This window comes from Colletotrichum jinshuiense, chromosome 3, assembly GCF_051148585.1.
Source record: "Colletotrichum jinshuiense chromosome 3, complete sequence".
In the NCBI taxonomy this organism is placed as follows: domain Eukaryota; kingdom Fungi; phylum Ascomycota; class Sordariomycetes; order Glomerellales; family Glomerellaceae; genus Colletotrichum; species Colletotrichum jinshuiense.
The window spans coordinates 598385-615578 of NC_139310.1; the positions used below are offsets into that span (position 1 = coordinate 598385).

Sequence of the window (17194 nt, forward strand, 5' to 3'; positions counted from 1 at the left end):
ATGGCGGAGAAGAACACCAATGGATCTGACAAACTTACAGCGCGCTTTGGAATGTCGTATCCCTGGTTTCCCCTGGTGCTTTATGTCGCGAGCCGACGGCGCCGGGGCCGGCTTCGTACGGGACGACTTCGTGCGGGCCGACGGCGCCCCGGCTGGCTTCGCGTTGGATCCACCTGTCAGGGGTATATATATCCACCGATCTATTGTATCTAGACTTTCTATAGTGAACCACACATTCCATCTGCTCCGCTGCAGCCGTGATCGCCACACTTTATGCATTCAGTGAAGCCAGGTCGACTCAGCCTTTCAATGAATCAAACGGGGTTAAAATGGGGCCAAGGCCAGCTTGCTGGGTCCAATCTGACGGTCCCGCTTTGGTCACAAGAGAGGGTTTTAGCTACTCAGCATACCTTGTTTCGGACCTCAAACAGCAGGTGACCTATTCATGGCTGTCGCTTCCCGATAACGAAGTCAACTTCAATACTGGGACTCATCATTTTGATTCTGATATTAACGCCTCGGAACCAAACGCCACTGCGAGCTACCAGGTCACCTTTGCGAAACCATACAAGACGGTCCCTGCGACACCTGCCATATGGTGCATTACACTACAATACACGGGCGGTGCCAATACCGAGCGTAACGGCAGGCTGCGCGGCCGCGTTGAGAACTTGACGAAAACCGGCTTCAGCCTCGTTATTGAGTCATGGGGTGGTAGCCGGCACTCTGGCAACGTTTGGGGATGGTGTGTATGGGACAAGGAGTTCGACGGGGTCAAAGTCAAGACTGCAACGCACAGCTTCACCAATAAGGAACTCACTAAGGGCAACATTAATCACTGGGAGCCTGACTTTGATCTTCCAGAAGGCAAGCGTCCGTTGTCTATTATGACAGGGATCCGTGGTTTTGACATTGATGTTGGCGATGGCGGGCATTTCCATTTAAAGAGCCAATTTCAAGGCTCTCTAGATAATGGCGCGATAGAATATGGCAGTGATGCTACTACACAAAGTCGATGGGTTGAGGCTATGTACGTAGCTATTCTAGAGAATTAGTTATCAAAGGGTACTACCCCATGAAATACAGACTCGCGCTGTTTTTGCGAAGGGAAGAGTAAACCAATTAAATACATTGCCTAGAAATCTCAAGGGACAAAACGTACAGGAACGGATGGTTTCGAAATAAAGGATTGGGTTAAAACAGGTAAATCAAGTCTTCGCAAAATTGGTAAGATGGGATAGGTAACACACAGCTTCCCTACAGCTGTTACGATTCTAAGAATGGTAGGGACTAGGATGGAGAATCTAGCGAATTGCATGCCGACATCATGAAGACACAAAGTAGAAGGTGAAATGGACAGCAAAGCAAGCAGTAGAGCAGACAGTGAAAATAAGTTGTAAAATAGTGAAGCAGAACAATGTGCAAAAGAATTGTTTAATTCTAAACTCACCCAAGGGTCATCCACTATGCAAATATTGCTACTGTTGTCAGCCCAGAGTGGCTTCTTGGTCCCTGCGTCGTGAAATCCCATTTCATGTTCCCGGTTTGTTGTTGTCCGAAGTTTCTCCATGCTTCGAGACAGAGAAAGTGTGTGAGTGTATGAGTGTGCGTGCGAGAGAGAGAGAAAGAGAGAAAGAGCGAGCAATGATTGTTAGGAAGAAAAATGAAAAGAAACTGACAGGCAGTGGAATATATGGGCGACCATAACAAGGCTATAAGCTAACATTCAAGTAAAGTACTCCAACGAAGGTATTCTCATTCACAAAAAAAGGGGAATATCGTCTCTTCGTATTTGACGTCATTGAGCTCGGTTACCTCAATTAACTACATAATCGATGACTGAACAATATACGTGTCTGGATCGTGAAAAATATGTTGAAAGGTCCCAGGATATATGAGTATATGCGGTCTATTCACAGGCTGCAAACCCCTTGCTCAGGTCGACTCAAGCTAGCTCAAGCTAAAGCAGCAACCGCTCAAATCCAAAGATAGAGGAGGGAATTCTAGATATCAGTTCTGCGGTCGCGTTCCAGCTGTCTCAAGTTCAACCTCCAAGCCGCCATGCACGCCGATGGCAATGGAACTAGTTTCTTCGCAACATCGAAGAATAATACCATTGGGGGCATGCGGTGTCAATTCAGCTGGTCCGAGAACTCAGATTAATCACCCACTCTCGAATGTAGCTGCCGTCTTCGGCAAGAAACCTTATTGGAAGAAGGTTTTCGTGTGACAGTCGAGGTTTTGCAGGAGTTGTATCTGCCGACTTCCTTTCCAAGAAACGACGTAACCGCGCTAGCCACTGGTGGCTTCATCCCGTCATGTTGCATCGAGAAAGGTAGACTAACCCCTGACACGGCATTTCTCAATCATACGGCAAATATGGTCAAGTCACTTTGCTCGTCAATAGGCTTTTCTGGGAATAACGCTCGGGCCTCCAATATTCCAAAGTGTATATCAACCTGCTCTGCCATGTTGCAGATTCTTTGGACTTCGAGATGAACTGGTGAAATCTGCCACGTTTCTGAAATAACTTCAACTATAAATAACAAATTATACGGCTGCAAATTTCATGATGTCTCAAAACGAGTCTTCTACAATGGGTCACGATCGTGAGATGAAGATTCGGATGGCCCAGGAGGCCCAAGCCGTCATCGAGTTTGAGGAGGATCCTCACCGTGCAGCGCTGGAGGACAACCCGGAAAATGCCCGCGTCAGCATTAAAGCTTGGATAGCAATATTCGTAAGAACATCGTTTATTGCACTTGCGAACTCGAATTCTTCGCTAATCTTAAGCAGTCTATGGCTCTATCATTTGGTCCTCCAGTTGGACTTGCCTTCCTCACCGTTGCATCAATCGTCGTGCAAATCACTGGAGAGCTCGGCGGCCAAGAATCACTAGCTTGGGTCGTGGGATCTTGGTCTCTGTCAACAGCGTGCTCTTTCTCTCTCGCCGGGCCGCTCAGCGATGTTTTCGGCCGAAGAATATTGGTCCTTGGAGGCCAGTTTACTGTTGCGATCGGCTGCATCGCCGCAGCGGCCGCACAGAACATCTCAACCCTCATCGCAGCCGAGACTCTCATCGGGTTGGGGACTGGCTTTCTTTTTGTCTCCTATGCCGGAGTCCCAGAGATGCTTCCTAACAAGTGGCGATCTCTTGGACTGGGGATCTTGGAATCCGGGATTGCAGTTCCTTGGTAAGTCTGAGCACCTGACATTTCCCCATGTTTTTTGTCGCATGGTTCGAATGTGCCCGCTAGTTTGGAAACTTTGTTTCTGGCTTCGGCACATATTTCTGGAGGCCGGCGCAAGGCAACGTGCCGACCGAACACCGCCTCCCCCACGAATTGGAGAATCCCTGCACGGCACTCAAGTGATTCATAGGCATATTCTTCTGCCGAATAAGGTCAAGATAACTGACTTTCTCCAACACTAGGGGCATCCTCTCCGTGTTGCTTGCCAATGCGCTGTTCAAGTATGCGTCATGGCGATGGATATTCATATTGGGTATCATCATTGAGTTCATCGCCCTCATCGGCACTGCGTTTTCCTACTTCCCCACTCCTCGGCCACGGGGTGACTTCGACAAGACCCGCATGCAGCAGCTCCGCGATGTCGACTGGATTGGCTTGGTTCTATTCACATCCGGACTGGCGGTAGCCCTCATCGGTTTGACTTGGGGCGGCACCCCGGCGTACCCATGGAATAGTGCCGGGGCGATTGCACCAATTGTGGTGGGCGTCGTCGTTTTAGCCCTTGGCTTTGCGTATGACTTCAAGATGGCGCCGCATCCGATGTTTCCGTTGAAGTTGTTTGTAATGTTCCGCCGATACTCTGTCCTCCTGGTCGTACTTTTCGTCTCGGGCATGAACTTCCATGCCATGTCGGCTTTGCTTCCCCAAGGATTCTTATACATGTTCACCACCGACGGCATTCAGATCGGCGTCCTGTCACTGCCTAACACTCTGATGATCGGCTTCACCGGTGTCCTTGCGCCCCTCATTGCGCACAAAGTCGGATATATCAAATGGCAACTCGTGATCGGAATGGCACTCCAGGCCATATTTATTGGCGTCAGTGCTGCTACAGTGTACCCCAATCAAAAGCTTGCGTACGCCTTCGTTCCCGCGATCGGCGTGCCCATGTTCGTTTGGGTCACCATCTTATCCTACGCTATCGCCAGTCTTCACGTTCCTCACTCAAACCTCGGTGTGGCCATGGGTCTATTGGGCACCTTCAGATCAGGAGGTGGCGCAGTCGGAAACGCCATTTTCAACACAATCTTCCATGAGAGGTTCGGCGAGTTTGCTGGGCAAGAAGTTGCCCAAGCAGCTATCAGAAACGGACTAGACCCTGCAAATCTTGGTCTCATCATCCCGGCGTCCATTGAATTCAACCTCGGAAACCCTCTGGCATTGTCCAACGTTCCAGGAATTACACCGGAGATTCAAGAAGCCCTGAGAGCGGCTGTACGAGCTGCAGCTGGGCATGCGTTCAAGATTGTGTTCTACGTCACCATTCCATTCAGTGTTATTGCCCTTCTCTGTTCCTTTTTCGTTGAGGATCCAACGGCTTACATGACCAATCATATTCAGTCCGCCATGGGTCAGGATCAGATGGCCCAGGGCCGCGGCAAGCGCATCTCAACCCCGAAAGAGGACCAAGGCATAGAGTTTCAGGGTGTGAGAGCAATTCATGTAGAATCGGCTGCAAAGAACTGAACGGAAGCAATCGTATAACGAAGTATTTTAACGAAATTTGAGGGGGGGCGTAGACACACGTATCGACTATGGTAGAGGAAGGAAGCACTGGTCAAAGATGAGATTTTGAGGTTGAGAATTAAGTCGCTAAATTGCTAAATTGTATGGCAATTGTGTATTTAGGCGCCGGGGTAGATAACACTCGTCCTCCGGTAGCTTTCCATCCTTTCAGTATTATTCAAGTCTACTTGTTTATCCATTAGCCTGCGCTTCTACAGATAGACTTCAATGTTCCGGGACGGACTTGGCGACTTGTGTTGTAGGGATGTGGGGCCGAGATCCCCGAAGGTATGGCGGTCGTTCACCACCCGGCGCCCCACCTCGTAATCCGGTGCCGTGTAAGCTCATAGCGGTGTGCAGCGGTACTAGCAGCGGCCATTTGATCACATCGCGGCCGACGGCCTGGTTTACTTACGGCATTTTCGGAAACTACTAAATTAGTGGATGGGTCAAAATCTACAAGTCCCTAGATGGGCTAATATCGGCTCGTTGTATGTCGGTCATTAATGTATTAATAATAGCTCACAGTGTTGGTAGTTAAACAAAGGAGAAAGGGGGAAACTGAATTTATCTACTGGGCCAATGATGGCCCCAAGTTGCTTTTTGCAAGTCTTATAAATCCAAACGCCTGGCTGTGACTTCCACAATAATTCAACTACCCTAGTTGTTCTGCCGGCATCGAATGGTATATGTGTAACAAATGTTGCTATGCCGAAACCCCATCCCACGTAGCCATGTAGCATCTCCTCAAAGTCAAGTTCAGGCCATCTATAAATCATCACCGTCTCGTCGCATCGCTGGATAGCTCTGCCGTGGGAGGAGCTGCCTGGCCCGAGTCCAACTCAAACCGAGTCTCTGTCGGGGCTTCGTAGATTGGGTTTGTATTGGCCTCGGCAGCATGTGAGTGCGGTTGCATATGGCCAAGCACCTTGGACTCGTGTGCGTAGTAGTCATTTGCCGGTGATGGTGAGTGGCCAACTGTCGAAGCGTTTACGGTACCGGGACTGAGCTTCCCGATCGTGCTTCTATCGTTGCCGAGTTCTTGGGGATGCTCGCTGGGTGGTACAGCGGCATTCTTCGCGGCCTTTCTGCGGCGCCACCAGAAAAAGAACGCAGCACCCAGGAGAGCGATGGCTCCCAAGGAGACGCCAACACCGATGCCTGCCGCGGCTCCTGGAGATAGACCTGCCGATGATGGTGATGATGTGGGGCTGGAACTGGTGGTGGCAGATCCCCCGGTAGCGGCAGGGGTTACTGATCCTGTTCCTGTCCCTGTGGTAGTGGCGACGGCGGTCGATGTTGCTGTGCTTATAGATGTAGTAGCCTTTGAACTGTCAGCATCAATCCCAACTCAGCTATCATTCCCAACGCAAACTGCTTACATCTGCGGTGTAGATTGTGGAATACGCGCCGTCGTCTACAGGCTTGGAACTTGTCATGATCCAGTGCTGAGCAGGTTGGCGTGCCGAAATTCCAGATTCGCCTTCAATGTCGCTTGACATGAAGAGGTTAGTTCCCGGGTGGACATCAAGGACATAGCCCGTGCCATTCGCAACGTTGGTGAACTTGAAGGTGCCTGGTTCGCTTTCCCATTCTGTAATATCCCACTGTTGACTCTCATCCGACTCCGACTTCCTCATGCAGCCTATCGTCTTGCTGGAAAACGCCTCGTCCGATCTCCAGCACACAGAGAGCTGCTCAGCTATGCCCGCCGTGTTTAGCCTCATGAGATACCGTCCATCTTTGCCAGGGACTGGTTGAAACTGCCACATCGCATCCGTTTTGCCGAAGACTCTGAGTCCATTGCCGGTCTGCTGCAGATTATTGTTGAGAGGGACCGAGACGTTCGCGACGCGACCCTCTGAAATGGAGTACCACGCATTCGAGTTCAATTTCACTGCCGACATATTTGCTGCTTCGTTCTCGGTACCGCGAGTGCACGTTTGTGGCTGTCCTTTGAGGCAGAAGGTGGTGCGCCCGACGTCTTGGTTGGGGGCAAGAGAAATCTGCAAACCGGTGAAAAGCGTTCACGCAATCAATCACGCAAAACAAGAAGAAGGGTTCAAAAAAATCTCGGAAGAAAGGACAGAAGGGAGAGCAATCATTCAAATGTGCTAGAAGGAACTAAGCCCGGTTTGCAGGGGTGTTGGAGCGAAAGTGCCGACCCCAATATTAAATGCGTGTGTGGCGGTCGGGGGTGAGATTGACTACACCACCTCAGGCTGGAGGAGCGGGACGGATAGAAAGATGCCAGGCGCGGGTGGGCTGCAACTGGCTCGTTTCCCACTCCGCCCCTTGACGCCCCCCCCGGCCCCTTAACGCCCCCGGGCCATTCCTGAAGGATCATCGCTAAGTGAGGTGGCTTTGCAGCGGTGGGTGGCCATTTGACTGGCCGACGAAAGGGTTGGGAACAACGCTGTAGTGTGTGTGAAACTGAGCAGGAAGAGACAGGCGTTACCATTTGAACCGGCAAGGCATGCACGCAGGCACCAGGCAGGCTTGACGCAGCGTGGGACTTGAGACATGGATATCAAGCGAGCAAACGCTCCGATGTCACGGTGAGATAGCACAGCATTGGCTAGCTGGCTAGGCTGCAATACTTTGCGCTCTCCCCATTTTACACTACGGAATCCTTCGGACCCACATATGTCGGCATCCTCTTGGCCTATGTTACCGTCATCCTACCGCGCTTCAGCTGGCTTAAATAAGCAAAGATTGACGCGATTCTGGCGATAGTCGTAATCCTGGCACAGATATCGGAAGGTCAGGATCTCCGGCTTGAATTTAGCAACGGGAGTCCTGTGAAAGTTCTGGGGTCATTCCCCTCCTAATTCTTCTAACTTTCTTTCCCCAGGTTGGACTCTGGAAAAACTAGCTATGCAGCTTTTGATTACATGACAAAAAGTAACGCAGGTTAGTGAGCCTAATTTAAGAACGGGAAAGTCGAAACCCCGAGCTAAGCTTGAGTGGGTAGATGATAAAATGTTAAGCGCCAGAGACTCAGCCCTGTCTGTTTGGATTATGTTAGTGGTTGTACGTACAAGCGAACCAGGGGCGGTCCCGACTAGTTCATCATCCCTCGCGCGTGCCATTAGTCTTGATTAGGCAAGATGTGCGTAGACGGCGCCCGTCCGGGATCGCGATCAGAGTTCAGACTATGACCAGTGTGCTTGGGCTTTTCAATTCGATGAATGTTTCCCAGCGACTTGGATAGAATGCCGGCAACGAACTGTCTGACTAGGACAACCCGTTGGGGCTCGTTGGGGCATTATATCCACGTGTGTTTTGCATCCACAGTTCGAATGGTCATGTTGTCCAGCCCTACTAAAAGCGACAAACTCGATTGTTACATTGGCTTTGATTGAGTGTTCCTCTTCCGGCCACTGATGAACGGTAAGTCTGAAACCACGTGCGACTTCCAATATTCGCATTACTGGCCAAGGACATGTGGCAATTTCCCATGGGCCTGACAATGCCATTCAACGTTTCGTTTGGTCTGCTTACCTACCTACGTACACTACAAGTTGTTACAGTCAAAAGTTCCGATGATCGCATTCTGAACACCAGCCAATCCCTTCCGTCTGTGCTTATTCTCTTATGATATCTATCCTTCTCTGTTGTCCGCCCTGCCACCTACACCTTGTCACCTTTGCCATCATTATTGAAAGATCATTGCCCAGTGACAGTCTTGTCGTCTATACTACCGAGTGCATCAATACTAATAAGATTCTAGCATGGATTTCTGACCCTATTGTTTTATTGCCGTTCACAGGCGGCATTCTTAATGGCATTGACAAAAGTCCCTCCCCCATACCAGGATTTACACAGCTCTGGCCACCTGCATCTGACATGTTTATCTAATGCTAAGCACGAAGTGACACGCCATGTTATTTCGCTAACTCCTCTGTCATCAAACAGAGTCGTCAAACAGAAGTAACCTTGGTATAACTGCACGATTGGCCCGCTCGCATTTGTCGGATAGAAAAACACAAAGGGGCGGGCTTTGGACCACTTGCCACTGGAAAGCGCCCAAAGGCATGAGGCAGGAATGCCCCCCCTGGTTCTGCTGCAGCCGAACAGGGTGACTTAAAATGATGTACTCCGGAGGGCGAATCAAAGGAATTGATCCCCGTTTTTTGTGGCCATTAACGCACCCTCGTTTCCATCGGAAGGCTTTTCAAGACTTTCCGGTCCAGCACCCGCCAACTGCTTGGTGCACTCTTTAACTTGGCATCAGCCCTAAAAATCCTATTCCGTCTCACCCTATCGCTAATTTCCCCTCCAGGGGCCTTTCCTGTTTGTTATGGGATGAACAAGTTAGAAGTCATCGTCTTTGCTGTACTGTGGCCAGGCTAATGGTTCGATCATATGATGTGCAACAACTGGCAATTTAGACTAGACCGCATGAGCAACAAATAGTATTAACATAAATAATCGGCTTTGTTGACTCGGCAATGGGATCAAGATGAACGGCGACCGCAAAATGTGATACACGTTTCCGCTGCCATGGGCCACCACTTGACAGGCTGGTGGTGTGGTTTGTCGTAAACATTAAGCCATCAGAGATCCCCTGGTTCGAAGTCCTATTTTTTAAAGTCTTGGTTCATCGAGAAGTCACGATTCGCTCGATGCCACATTGAGATAGATGTACTTAGACCCTGTGCTCATGAGCTTAGACAAATAAACCCATTATCGCTCCAAAGGAGTAATTTGGCCTGTACATTTTACAACTTCGATGATATGACCGTCTGGTTTGATAAATCAAGTAAATTTGTATGTTTTTATAGATTAGAAGTCCATTCATCAGTGTTCAACTCTCATACAATGCCTATATAAACCTCGCACAAGCTAATTTCGAACATCAAATTCCACCATTGATACATGCTTATGACGTGTAACTACACCGGACCACAGTGATGGCGTTTAATAAAACAGTCATAATAGATACCGGGATAGGTTCCTGGTTTAAGAGAGAATAGCTCTTATCTTGGTCAATGCGGTTGGCTTTCGAGTGAACTTTGATGACCTCACGGTTTGTCTTTTCGTCTTTTATCGCAACTAAAATGACATTTTGAATTGCAGCGAATTATAGCAATGTTCTTTCGGTATCTGCTACTTCATAAAGAAAGCTGCATAAATACTGGCAACACGAACTGGTGTCATCTTGACCGTTAGCAATCGGTATCAGACTCCAAGGCCCCCCTCCTCCCAACAGTTCTTATGTACACATTTCTGGATTTCACTTACCTATCTTCACATTCACTCCTTATATAACAGTTCTTGGGTATTTATATGTTACTTTTAGAAGAAACTACACTTAGGTGGAAAGCCACAATCTGGAACGGACGATATTAACATGTACGGCTGACCAATTCGAAGGAAACTTTCATTACGAGAATTTTAACCACTGGACGACTTTTTCTCATAGCTGCCACTGATTCATGTGGATCCTATTCAGCGGAGTCCGACTACCTATGTTTATAATGTCGCCGTGCATGCGCCGTGCTCATCTCTCTAGGTCTGCGGCTTCATATTAGATTTATCATACAGCATAGCCTGATGGGATCCCTAGCTGCTGATCGGAGCCACAGTAAGTATTGCATACCATTCTCCGGACGGCTAACTTAGAACCAAGATGACAAATGCCTAGTTTTAACCTCGAACTTCTTATCACCCCCGTGCGCTAAAAACATCACAGCTCTGCAGATGGAACCAGGGTCGTCAAGTAACAATCATCAGTACTCCACAGCCTGAGGTTGAATGAGGGAACTGACATAAATGCGACCAATCATTGTTACAGGACAGACCATATTATTTTCGTATTGGTCGTGTCGTATCTATCGATTCGTACAAGAAATATGAGTCTAGTATTGTTATGAATGTGGCCATGCCTTGTGATAAAAAGAGAGAAAGCATTCAAAACCAATTACGTAGAGAATTTGTCAACTATTGGATGTAATAGTAGTGTATTAGTATGGATATCACGTGTTTAGTCGACGTAGATTTCGAGAGACCCTTTTAAGTGTTGATACAGCCCTGAAAATGTCAACGCTGATCAAGCTCGAAGACCCTGCGAAGATCAGAAGTTGAAGATGATAAGACAGAGCGTAGTATTATTCTCGTCACATTCATTTTTGACTTCTGTATCTAATCAAACAATCGGTAGGGTGGACAATATTGATTCAAGCTGCGCAACTAAGAACTTGAAATACCAATTGTAAGTATGTCTTCAATAGCCCAAATTATACATTCGTCTTCGTTTCTCAGTGCAGAAATTAAGGCAGTAATCAAAACGAGACTGTGATTTCAGAAGATTGGAATCCCGACGTGTTAAGACTAACGAATTCACAATAGCAAATATCGGCGTCGTTACCAAACATATTTATCGCCGTCGACTCTGACAGCTGTATCAAAATTGTTTAGAAAAGAAGTAACAGGCTAGAACGACTGACCTCAAAGATAGATTTCAATGCTGGTCTGTCCTGGCTGTAGGGCAAATGCTTATACAAACCAAGCTGAACCGATTGCCATAGTCTCCAAGATAAATATTGAGTATGGGGTTTTTCAAGAAAGTGGTAGACTTGGAGTCACCAATCGTTATTGGTTGCACAGACAAGAATTCCAGCATGCAGCGCTACGTTTGTTAACCCTCACTCATTTGCTGGAAAACAGTTGGGGCGATTGAGTTCAACACTACCACCATACGGCTGATCAGACTCACATGCCAGCTACAGACCCTGCTATCAGCTCCTTAAGACAGCGGATGAATGAAGTAAGGAGAGACGACGATCACAAAGGATGCACAACAGAATTTACAGCGGAGGCTTCTTGAATGTTCTGACGCATGAGAAGTTGATAAGGGTAGCAAGGCATTGAGATAAATATTATTAGAGTTGCGGATCATTCGCAGAGCAGACGCACTAATATATCCAAATACACACCATTCGATGAGCCCACTAAGCCAACAAGAACAGTTAAGTTACGACTGCAAGTCGCATAGTACAGACAGAATAGTCTAGTTTGATCAGAAAATCAGTCGTCCTCGGCACCAGTCATCATGAGTATGCGTCAGACGAGTGTAGTGGTTAAGGCTGTTGGGTTTGTTGTGAATGTTTACAAACTTTTTCTCCTGCGGATTTCCCGCGCGTTTCCAACGCATTTTTAACGACAGCGAATGGGCCCTGGTAGACAAAGTGTGGTTTTTAGGTAACGGGAACACACACGGACTCCCCCTGCTGTGATACAATGTCTGACCCTAGTACATCAATCCGTACAGGCCTACTAGACGCCTACGTAAAGACAATGTTATTCTACTCTAGTATGATAACCATACAGGGGCTGAATTCTGGGCCCGGCTTTCTGCACTGACTTTGTCATCTCGTACCTTATTCAAATCGGCTGGCCTACATGAACCATTCTATTATGGCCTCAATTCTCTTTTCCTATTCGTTAAATAACCTTGAATCATTTGTTCATTGGTGGTACCTTGTTTGCCAGCTCACCCACCCCCGGAATAACCAGGGCTCGAATCGCCAACGTTTCATTCGCGCGCCAATCGACCGAGATGCGGGGACCCCAGCCCCCATAGTCACCCCAGACCTTTCTCCGCTGTCGTCATCGCCATTAGTGCTACCCGCTCGGGGTCACAGTATTTCTGGAGCAAGTCAAAGGAAGCGGCTCGGTTCGATTGGCACGCGTGTATGGCTATAGCAGCAGCATGCAAACAATATGCAGGTTCCGACGGCTTTTTTTGTGCGCATGGATATTGGACTGCCAAGCCAAGATGCCGGGTCAGTCGATAGATCATGAGACCTTCAAGCGACCCAGTCTCGTATAGTGTTCAAGAACACGTCGGTGGAATCAAATAACTCGTCATACCAAGGCAGTTTGTATATAATAATGCATACAATCCTCTGTTGAAGGTTTTGAGCCTTGGGTTCAGCAGCCACAAGCCTTCGACCTTGCTCATCCTCCCCCACTCTCACAGCTGCTCAATTTCCCTGCAAAGATGAGGCTTTCGGCAACTCTGGCCGCGATGCCCTTGGGTGTTCGCCTGGCCCAAGCTGCTTTGGACGCCGATGCCATCACTGAGAAGTACTTTGGCAACGACGCGCCTTGGTACCGCAACCGGATTCCCTTGTTCGAGTCCAGCGACTCGCAAATTACCGATGTGTACTACTACCGCTGGAACCTCTTCCGCACACACCAGCGCGACATCGGCTCCAAATATGGTTTCATCACCACCGAGTTCATCGACAACGTCGGCTGGCAGACTCAGCCATGGGCGTCCAATAACTGTGCCGCTATCTTCCACCTCTCCGAAGGTCGATGGTGCCGCGACCCTCGCTTTAAGCAGGACTACGCAAACTTTATGTACAGCTCGGACAGTAACCCACGTCAGTTCTCTGAGAGCATGGCTGACGGTGTCTGGCGAAACTACCTGGTGGATGGCGATCCCGAGCTCGCCTTCACTCTTCTTGATGACATGCAGAGAGTCTACAACCTGTGGGTGGGAGATCACTACGATGAGTCGAAGGGTCTCTTCTGGGTTGAGCCCATTGCCGATGCCACAGAGTATACAATCTCCAGTATCGATGCTTCCGGTGGTTACGACGGCTTCTTCGGAGGTCAGGCGTTCCGGCCCACCATCAACACTTATCAATATGCCAACGCTCGTGCTATTGCTAAAATTGCCTCTCTGAAGGGCGGGCTTGATAGCGTGGTGGAGGAGTACAACAAGCGTGCCGAGGCGATCAAGGAGATTTTCCAGAGAGACATGTGGAACTCTACTTTCGAGCACTTCGTGGATCGTTATTTCGTGAATAACGAGAATGTCACCTATTGGGAATTCATCCGAGGACGTGAGCTTGCTGGCTTCGTCCCCTGGGCCCACGATCTTCCCGACGATGATGCCAAGTTTGGTCAGGCATGGAAGCACGCTCTAAGCTCAGATGAACTCGGTGGTCCCTTTGGTCTGCGCACCGTAGAACCCTCATACGAGTACTACATGCGTGTGTGGAGATACGAAGGCACCCATACTGAGTGCCACTGGAATGGACCCTCTTGGCCCTACCAGACTACGCAAGTCTTGACCTCACTTGCCAATGTGCTCGACCATTACCCGAATTCTTCTTCGCTCGTCAATGTTGGGGATTACACCCGTCTACTTCAGCAATATTCCCAGCAACACTACAACAAACACTACGATAACATCCTTGACATCGAGGAGAACTATGATCCCGACACCGGCGAACCGATTGTCGGCCTCGGACGTTCCCACCATTATTTCCATTCTGGCTACGTCGATCTTATCCTATCCGGCTTTGTAGGCATCCGCCCACGTGAGGATGATGTTCTTGAGGTCAACCCTCTGGCTGATCCTTCCGTCATCTCCTACTTCCGAGCCGAGCGCATTCTTTACCATGGCCGCGAGGTCGCTGTTCAATGGGACGCCACCGGCGAACACTACGGCGAGGCAGGTCTGCGTGTTGAGGTTGACGGAAAGGTCGTTGCCTCCTCAGAGAAGCTTGAGCGACTTACCGCTGAGGTTGCTCGTGCACCCGTTTCGGTATCTCGTCCATTGGCCCAGTCAATCCAGCTCCAGGCCACCGAGCCTCTGCCAATAATCAACGCCTCAGTCTCCAACTACAACATCGACCGCCTTCACGATGTTTTTGATGGCCGAGTATGGTTCTGGACCCAAGACACCATCGCGAATGGTTTTGATACCCCCGAGAACAGCAATGCCGAGGAATGGGTTAGCATTGAGTTCGGTTCGGCTGTTGAGGTCGCCCGCGCCGAGATCGCGTTCTTTGCGAATGAAGACAAGGGATTCGATGTACCTGCTAGCTACAAGCTACAAGTTCTCAGCGGCGAGTGGATTGATGTTGCTGATGCGACCTACGATGAACCTCTGTCAAATGGCATTACTAACGCGAAGTGGTCGGGTGTTTCCACGGAGTCTCTCCGGATTCTAGTCAAGCCGCAGGAAGGAAAGCGTGTTCGCCTGGTGGAGTTGAAAGTTTTCACAGAGTGATTGTACTTGCTGTCAGATGTCGGCAACAAAACTGTAGGTTATTCCGCTGAAATGGAGTAGATACATATTCAAGAGCTGCACATAAGTCCACGCGTAGTCTAGATAAGTGACTTAGAGATAGTGAATGATATAGGATATCAGTGATTCAAAAATATCAAAATATTACCTCTACTACTTGTGCTAGATATACGGCGATCGTTTCAATCTTTGCCATTAAAACATCACAATGACGTTCAAGTGTACTTCAGGTGCAGTCAAAATCGCCCACGGACACTAGGCTAATCTATAAGTATGCAGGTGGCTGTTTTCTAAGAGGCATTTTGACTTCTTCACGCGAAAACATGTCATGCTAGCAATGTTACAAAACGCGAGAGGGAGAAAACAGCAAACATTTGATATACAAACGGAATCTTTTCTCAGTCACAAATCCAAAAGTCAAATTATATTACCCTCTTTCTACCTGATGAAAAGCTTTTCACAAAATGCTAATCATCTGCTTGCTACCAATAGTTTTAAGGTCGTGTCGAAACTTATGGAATAGCCTGGAGCCGGGTGTGAGCGGCGTCACACACGTTTCGATATAGTCATCGTCCTGTCTCAGATCCCTGGCCAGCATTGCCAAAACATCTTCTCCTGATTGGGACGAAGCAGTATATAAGCAATGTAAGTAATTGTCCAGATGATTTCGTAGCCACCCCCCTATCCAACTTTCCTGTTTCTTAATGCGGTCTGCATAGGAGTGTAACTCCGTTAACCGGCATCGAACCTCAGCATCATCGTCCTTCCATGTCCCTGCGCCAGGTTCTTGGTTAAAACTGGAGTGAGGAAGGACAGCAGATTTCCAACTGCCATCTCGGGAGCGATGCTCCCAAGGATTATCTATCATTAGCGCATGACGGTTTCTAAGAAAGAAGCCCTCTTGTTCAATGTAGTATATCCAGAACCCTGTCCTCCACTCATCTCTCGAAAACCGCAGGTAAACATATCCATCTTTTATGCTAGGTAACCGTTTCAATTTGAAACAACTCCTGTAGGCATATTCGAGTTGCTTTGGTGTAAAGTCATACTTTCCAGAGCAGAAAGCAGCGTAGAAAGGCAGCAAGTCGCGGTGTGTTTCCACGCCGGGAAAGAAACGCCTCGCCGTTTTGCTTTCGAGGTTTTTGTATTCGATCTGTTTGTTGGTCTGTTCGAAGATATCGCTGAGTACGCTGAATAAGCTCGTATGCATCTCTTCCCACCGAATAGCTTCGATCTCGAACTTGTTTATCGAGGCCGGGACGGTAATCGCAATGAAGACGATGGGGCAGGCCGCGATAAGTGTAAATGTTCTTTTGAAGCCCACCACGGGTCTCAGAACAAGGTGAATGATAAGGTTGTTGCCAACGTTTAGGACGAACATTTGTTCGTTACCAAAACCGCTGACCTCATCCAGAGGACAATCTGAGGCCATGTATGCTGCATAATTCTTTCCAATGCACAATTTGAAGATCTGGAATGTCCCGACCTTGTCAATGCAAATTGGTGGTCTGTGAAAGCAAAACAGCTGCGTCAAGTTAAGACGTAAAGCCCCAGTGGACCCGTCAATGTGGGCGCCGTCATGCCACTGTCTATGCTCCCGAATGTGGTCGGCTGCCCACCCCACAAACCGGCAAACCATGACTGCTTCATATGGCAATACGTTTTGCACTCTCTGAAGCTCCAAATGTTTTTGAATCGGCTCATAGACATCCAACATCGTAATACTCGGTACTTTGAACAGATAGCTCCATGTTTTTGGCAACCTCCAATCCGGAGCCCACGATGGGTAATGGTCAACTGCCTTTATGCCCGAGGCATGATATAATATCTGTGCGGCTCTTTTATTGATCAAACAGTGTCCGAATGTACCAATAAAAACGTGGTCACAGGACAATGAGTAGTCTGCTTGAACGTCATTCTCGTATAGTGGGTTGTCGTTCGTTTGTGATGCCGGTTGCTGAAAAAGCCTTGGCATTGCTCCAAGTAGTCCAAAGATTCGGTCACGTGGGTCAGTTGATTGTGCTTGAGAGGTTGTTTGTATAGCTTCGTAAATGCTTGTTGCTACCGAAGCCCCTTGTGCCAGATTTTGAACCCAAGGTGCAGCAGTGGACGCCCAGCTCCAGCCAGGCACTTGCGATGACATGTACGTAGACATAACGGGGTCGGCCCAAAAGTCCACGTCACCAACACGTACCAAGACATGTTGAGAAAGCATCAATTCTTGGATGACCCATATTCGAGAAAAATACCTCCGTTCAAGCAGAGCCTTCAACTTGGGTGGCTCCTGGGGGTGGTGCAAGCTCTTGGGGAAATTGGGGATCACGGTCCCAGCCTCCAACTCATGCAGTCGACAACGACGTGCGTACCTGCCATCTGAAGGCAC

The 17194-nt window shown here is 48.6% G+C and overlaps 4 protein-coding genes across 4 annotated transcripts; 3 read left to right on the forward strand and 1 right to left on the reverse strand.

Moving 5' to 3' along the window:
• Positions 1-329: 329 nt before the first annotated feature.
• On the forward strand, positions 330-1055 carry EsH8_III_000172 (H-type lectin domain-containing protein; the record flags this gene model as incomplete). The annotated part of the gene is made up of 1 exon (XM_083261897.1): positions 330-1055. The coding sequence occupies one exon, from the start codon at positions 330-332 to the stop codon at positions 1053-1055; it is 726 nt and encodes a 241-aa protein (XP_083122384.1).
• A 1541-nt stretch (positions 1056-2596) lies between these two features.
• EsH8_III_000173 (fungal trichothecene efflux pump) lies at positions 2597-4718 on the forward strand (the record flags this gene model as incomplete). Its single annotated transcript, XM_083261898.1, has 3 exons — positions 2597-2740; positions 2797-3194; positions 3434-4718. 3 exons carry the CDS (start codon positions 2597-2599, stop codon positions 4716-4718), a joined length of 1827 nt encoding a protein of 608 aa, XP_083122385.1.
• An 817-nt stretch (positions 4719-5535) lies between these two features.
• EsH8_III_000174 (uncharacterized protein) lies at positions 5536-6664 on the reverse strand (the record flags this gene model as incomplete). Its single annotated transcript, XM_083261899.1, has 2 exons — positions 5536-6081; positions 6140-6664. The coding sequence occupies 2 exons, from the start codon at positions 6662-6664 to the stop codon at positions 5536-5538; spliced, it is 1071 nt and encodes a 356-aa protein (XP_083122386.1).
• A 6101-nt stretch (positions 6665-12765) lies between these two features.
• Positions 12766-14793, forward strand: EsH8_III_000175 (Six-hairpin glycosidase-like protein; the record flags this gene model as incomplete). The annotated part of the gene is made up of 1 exon (XM_083261900.1): positions 12766-14793. The coding sequence occupies one exon, from the start codon at positions 12766-12768 to the stop codon at positions 14791-14793; it is 2028 nt and encodes a 675-aa protein (XP_083122387.1).
• Positions 14794-17194: the final 2401 nt, after the last annotated feature.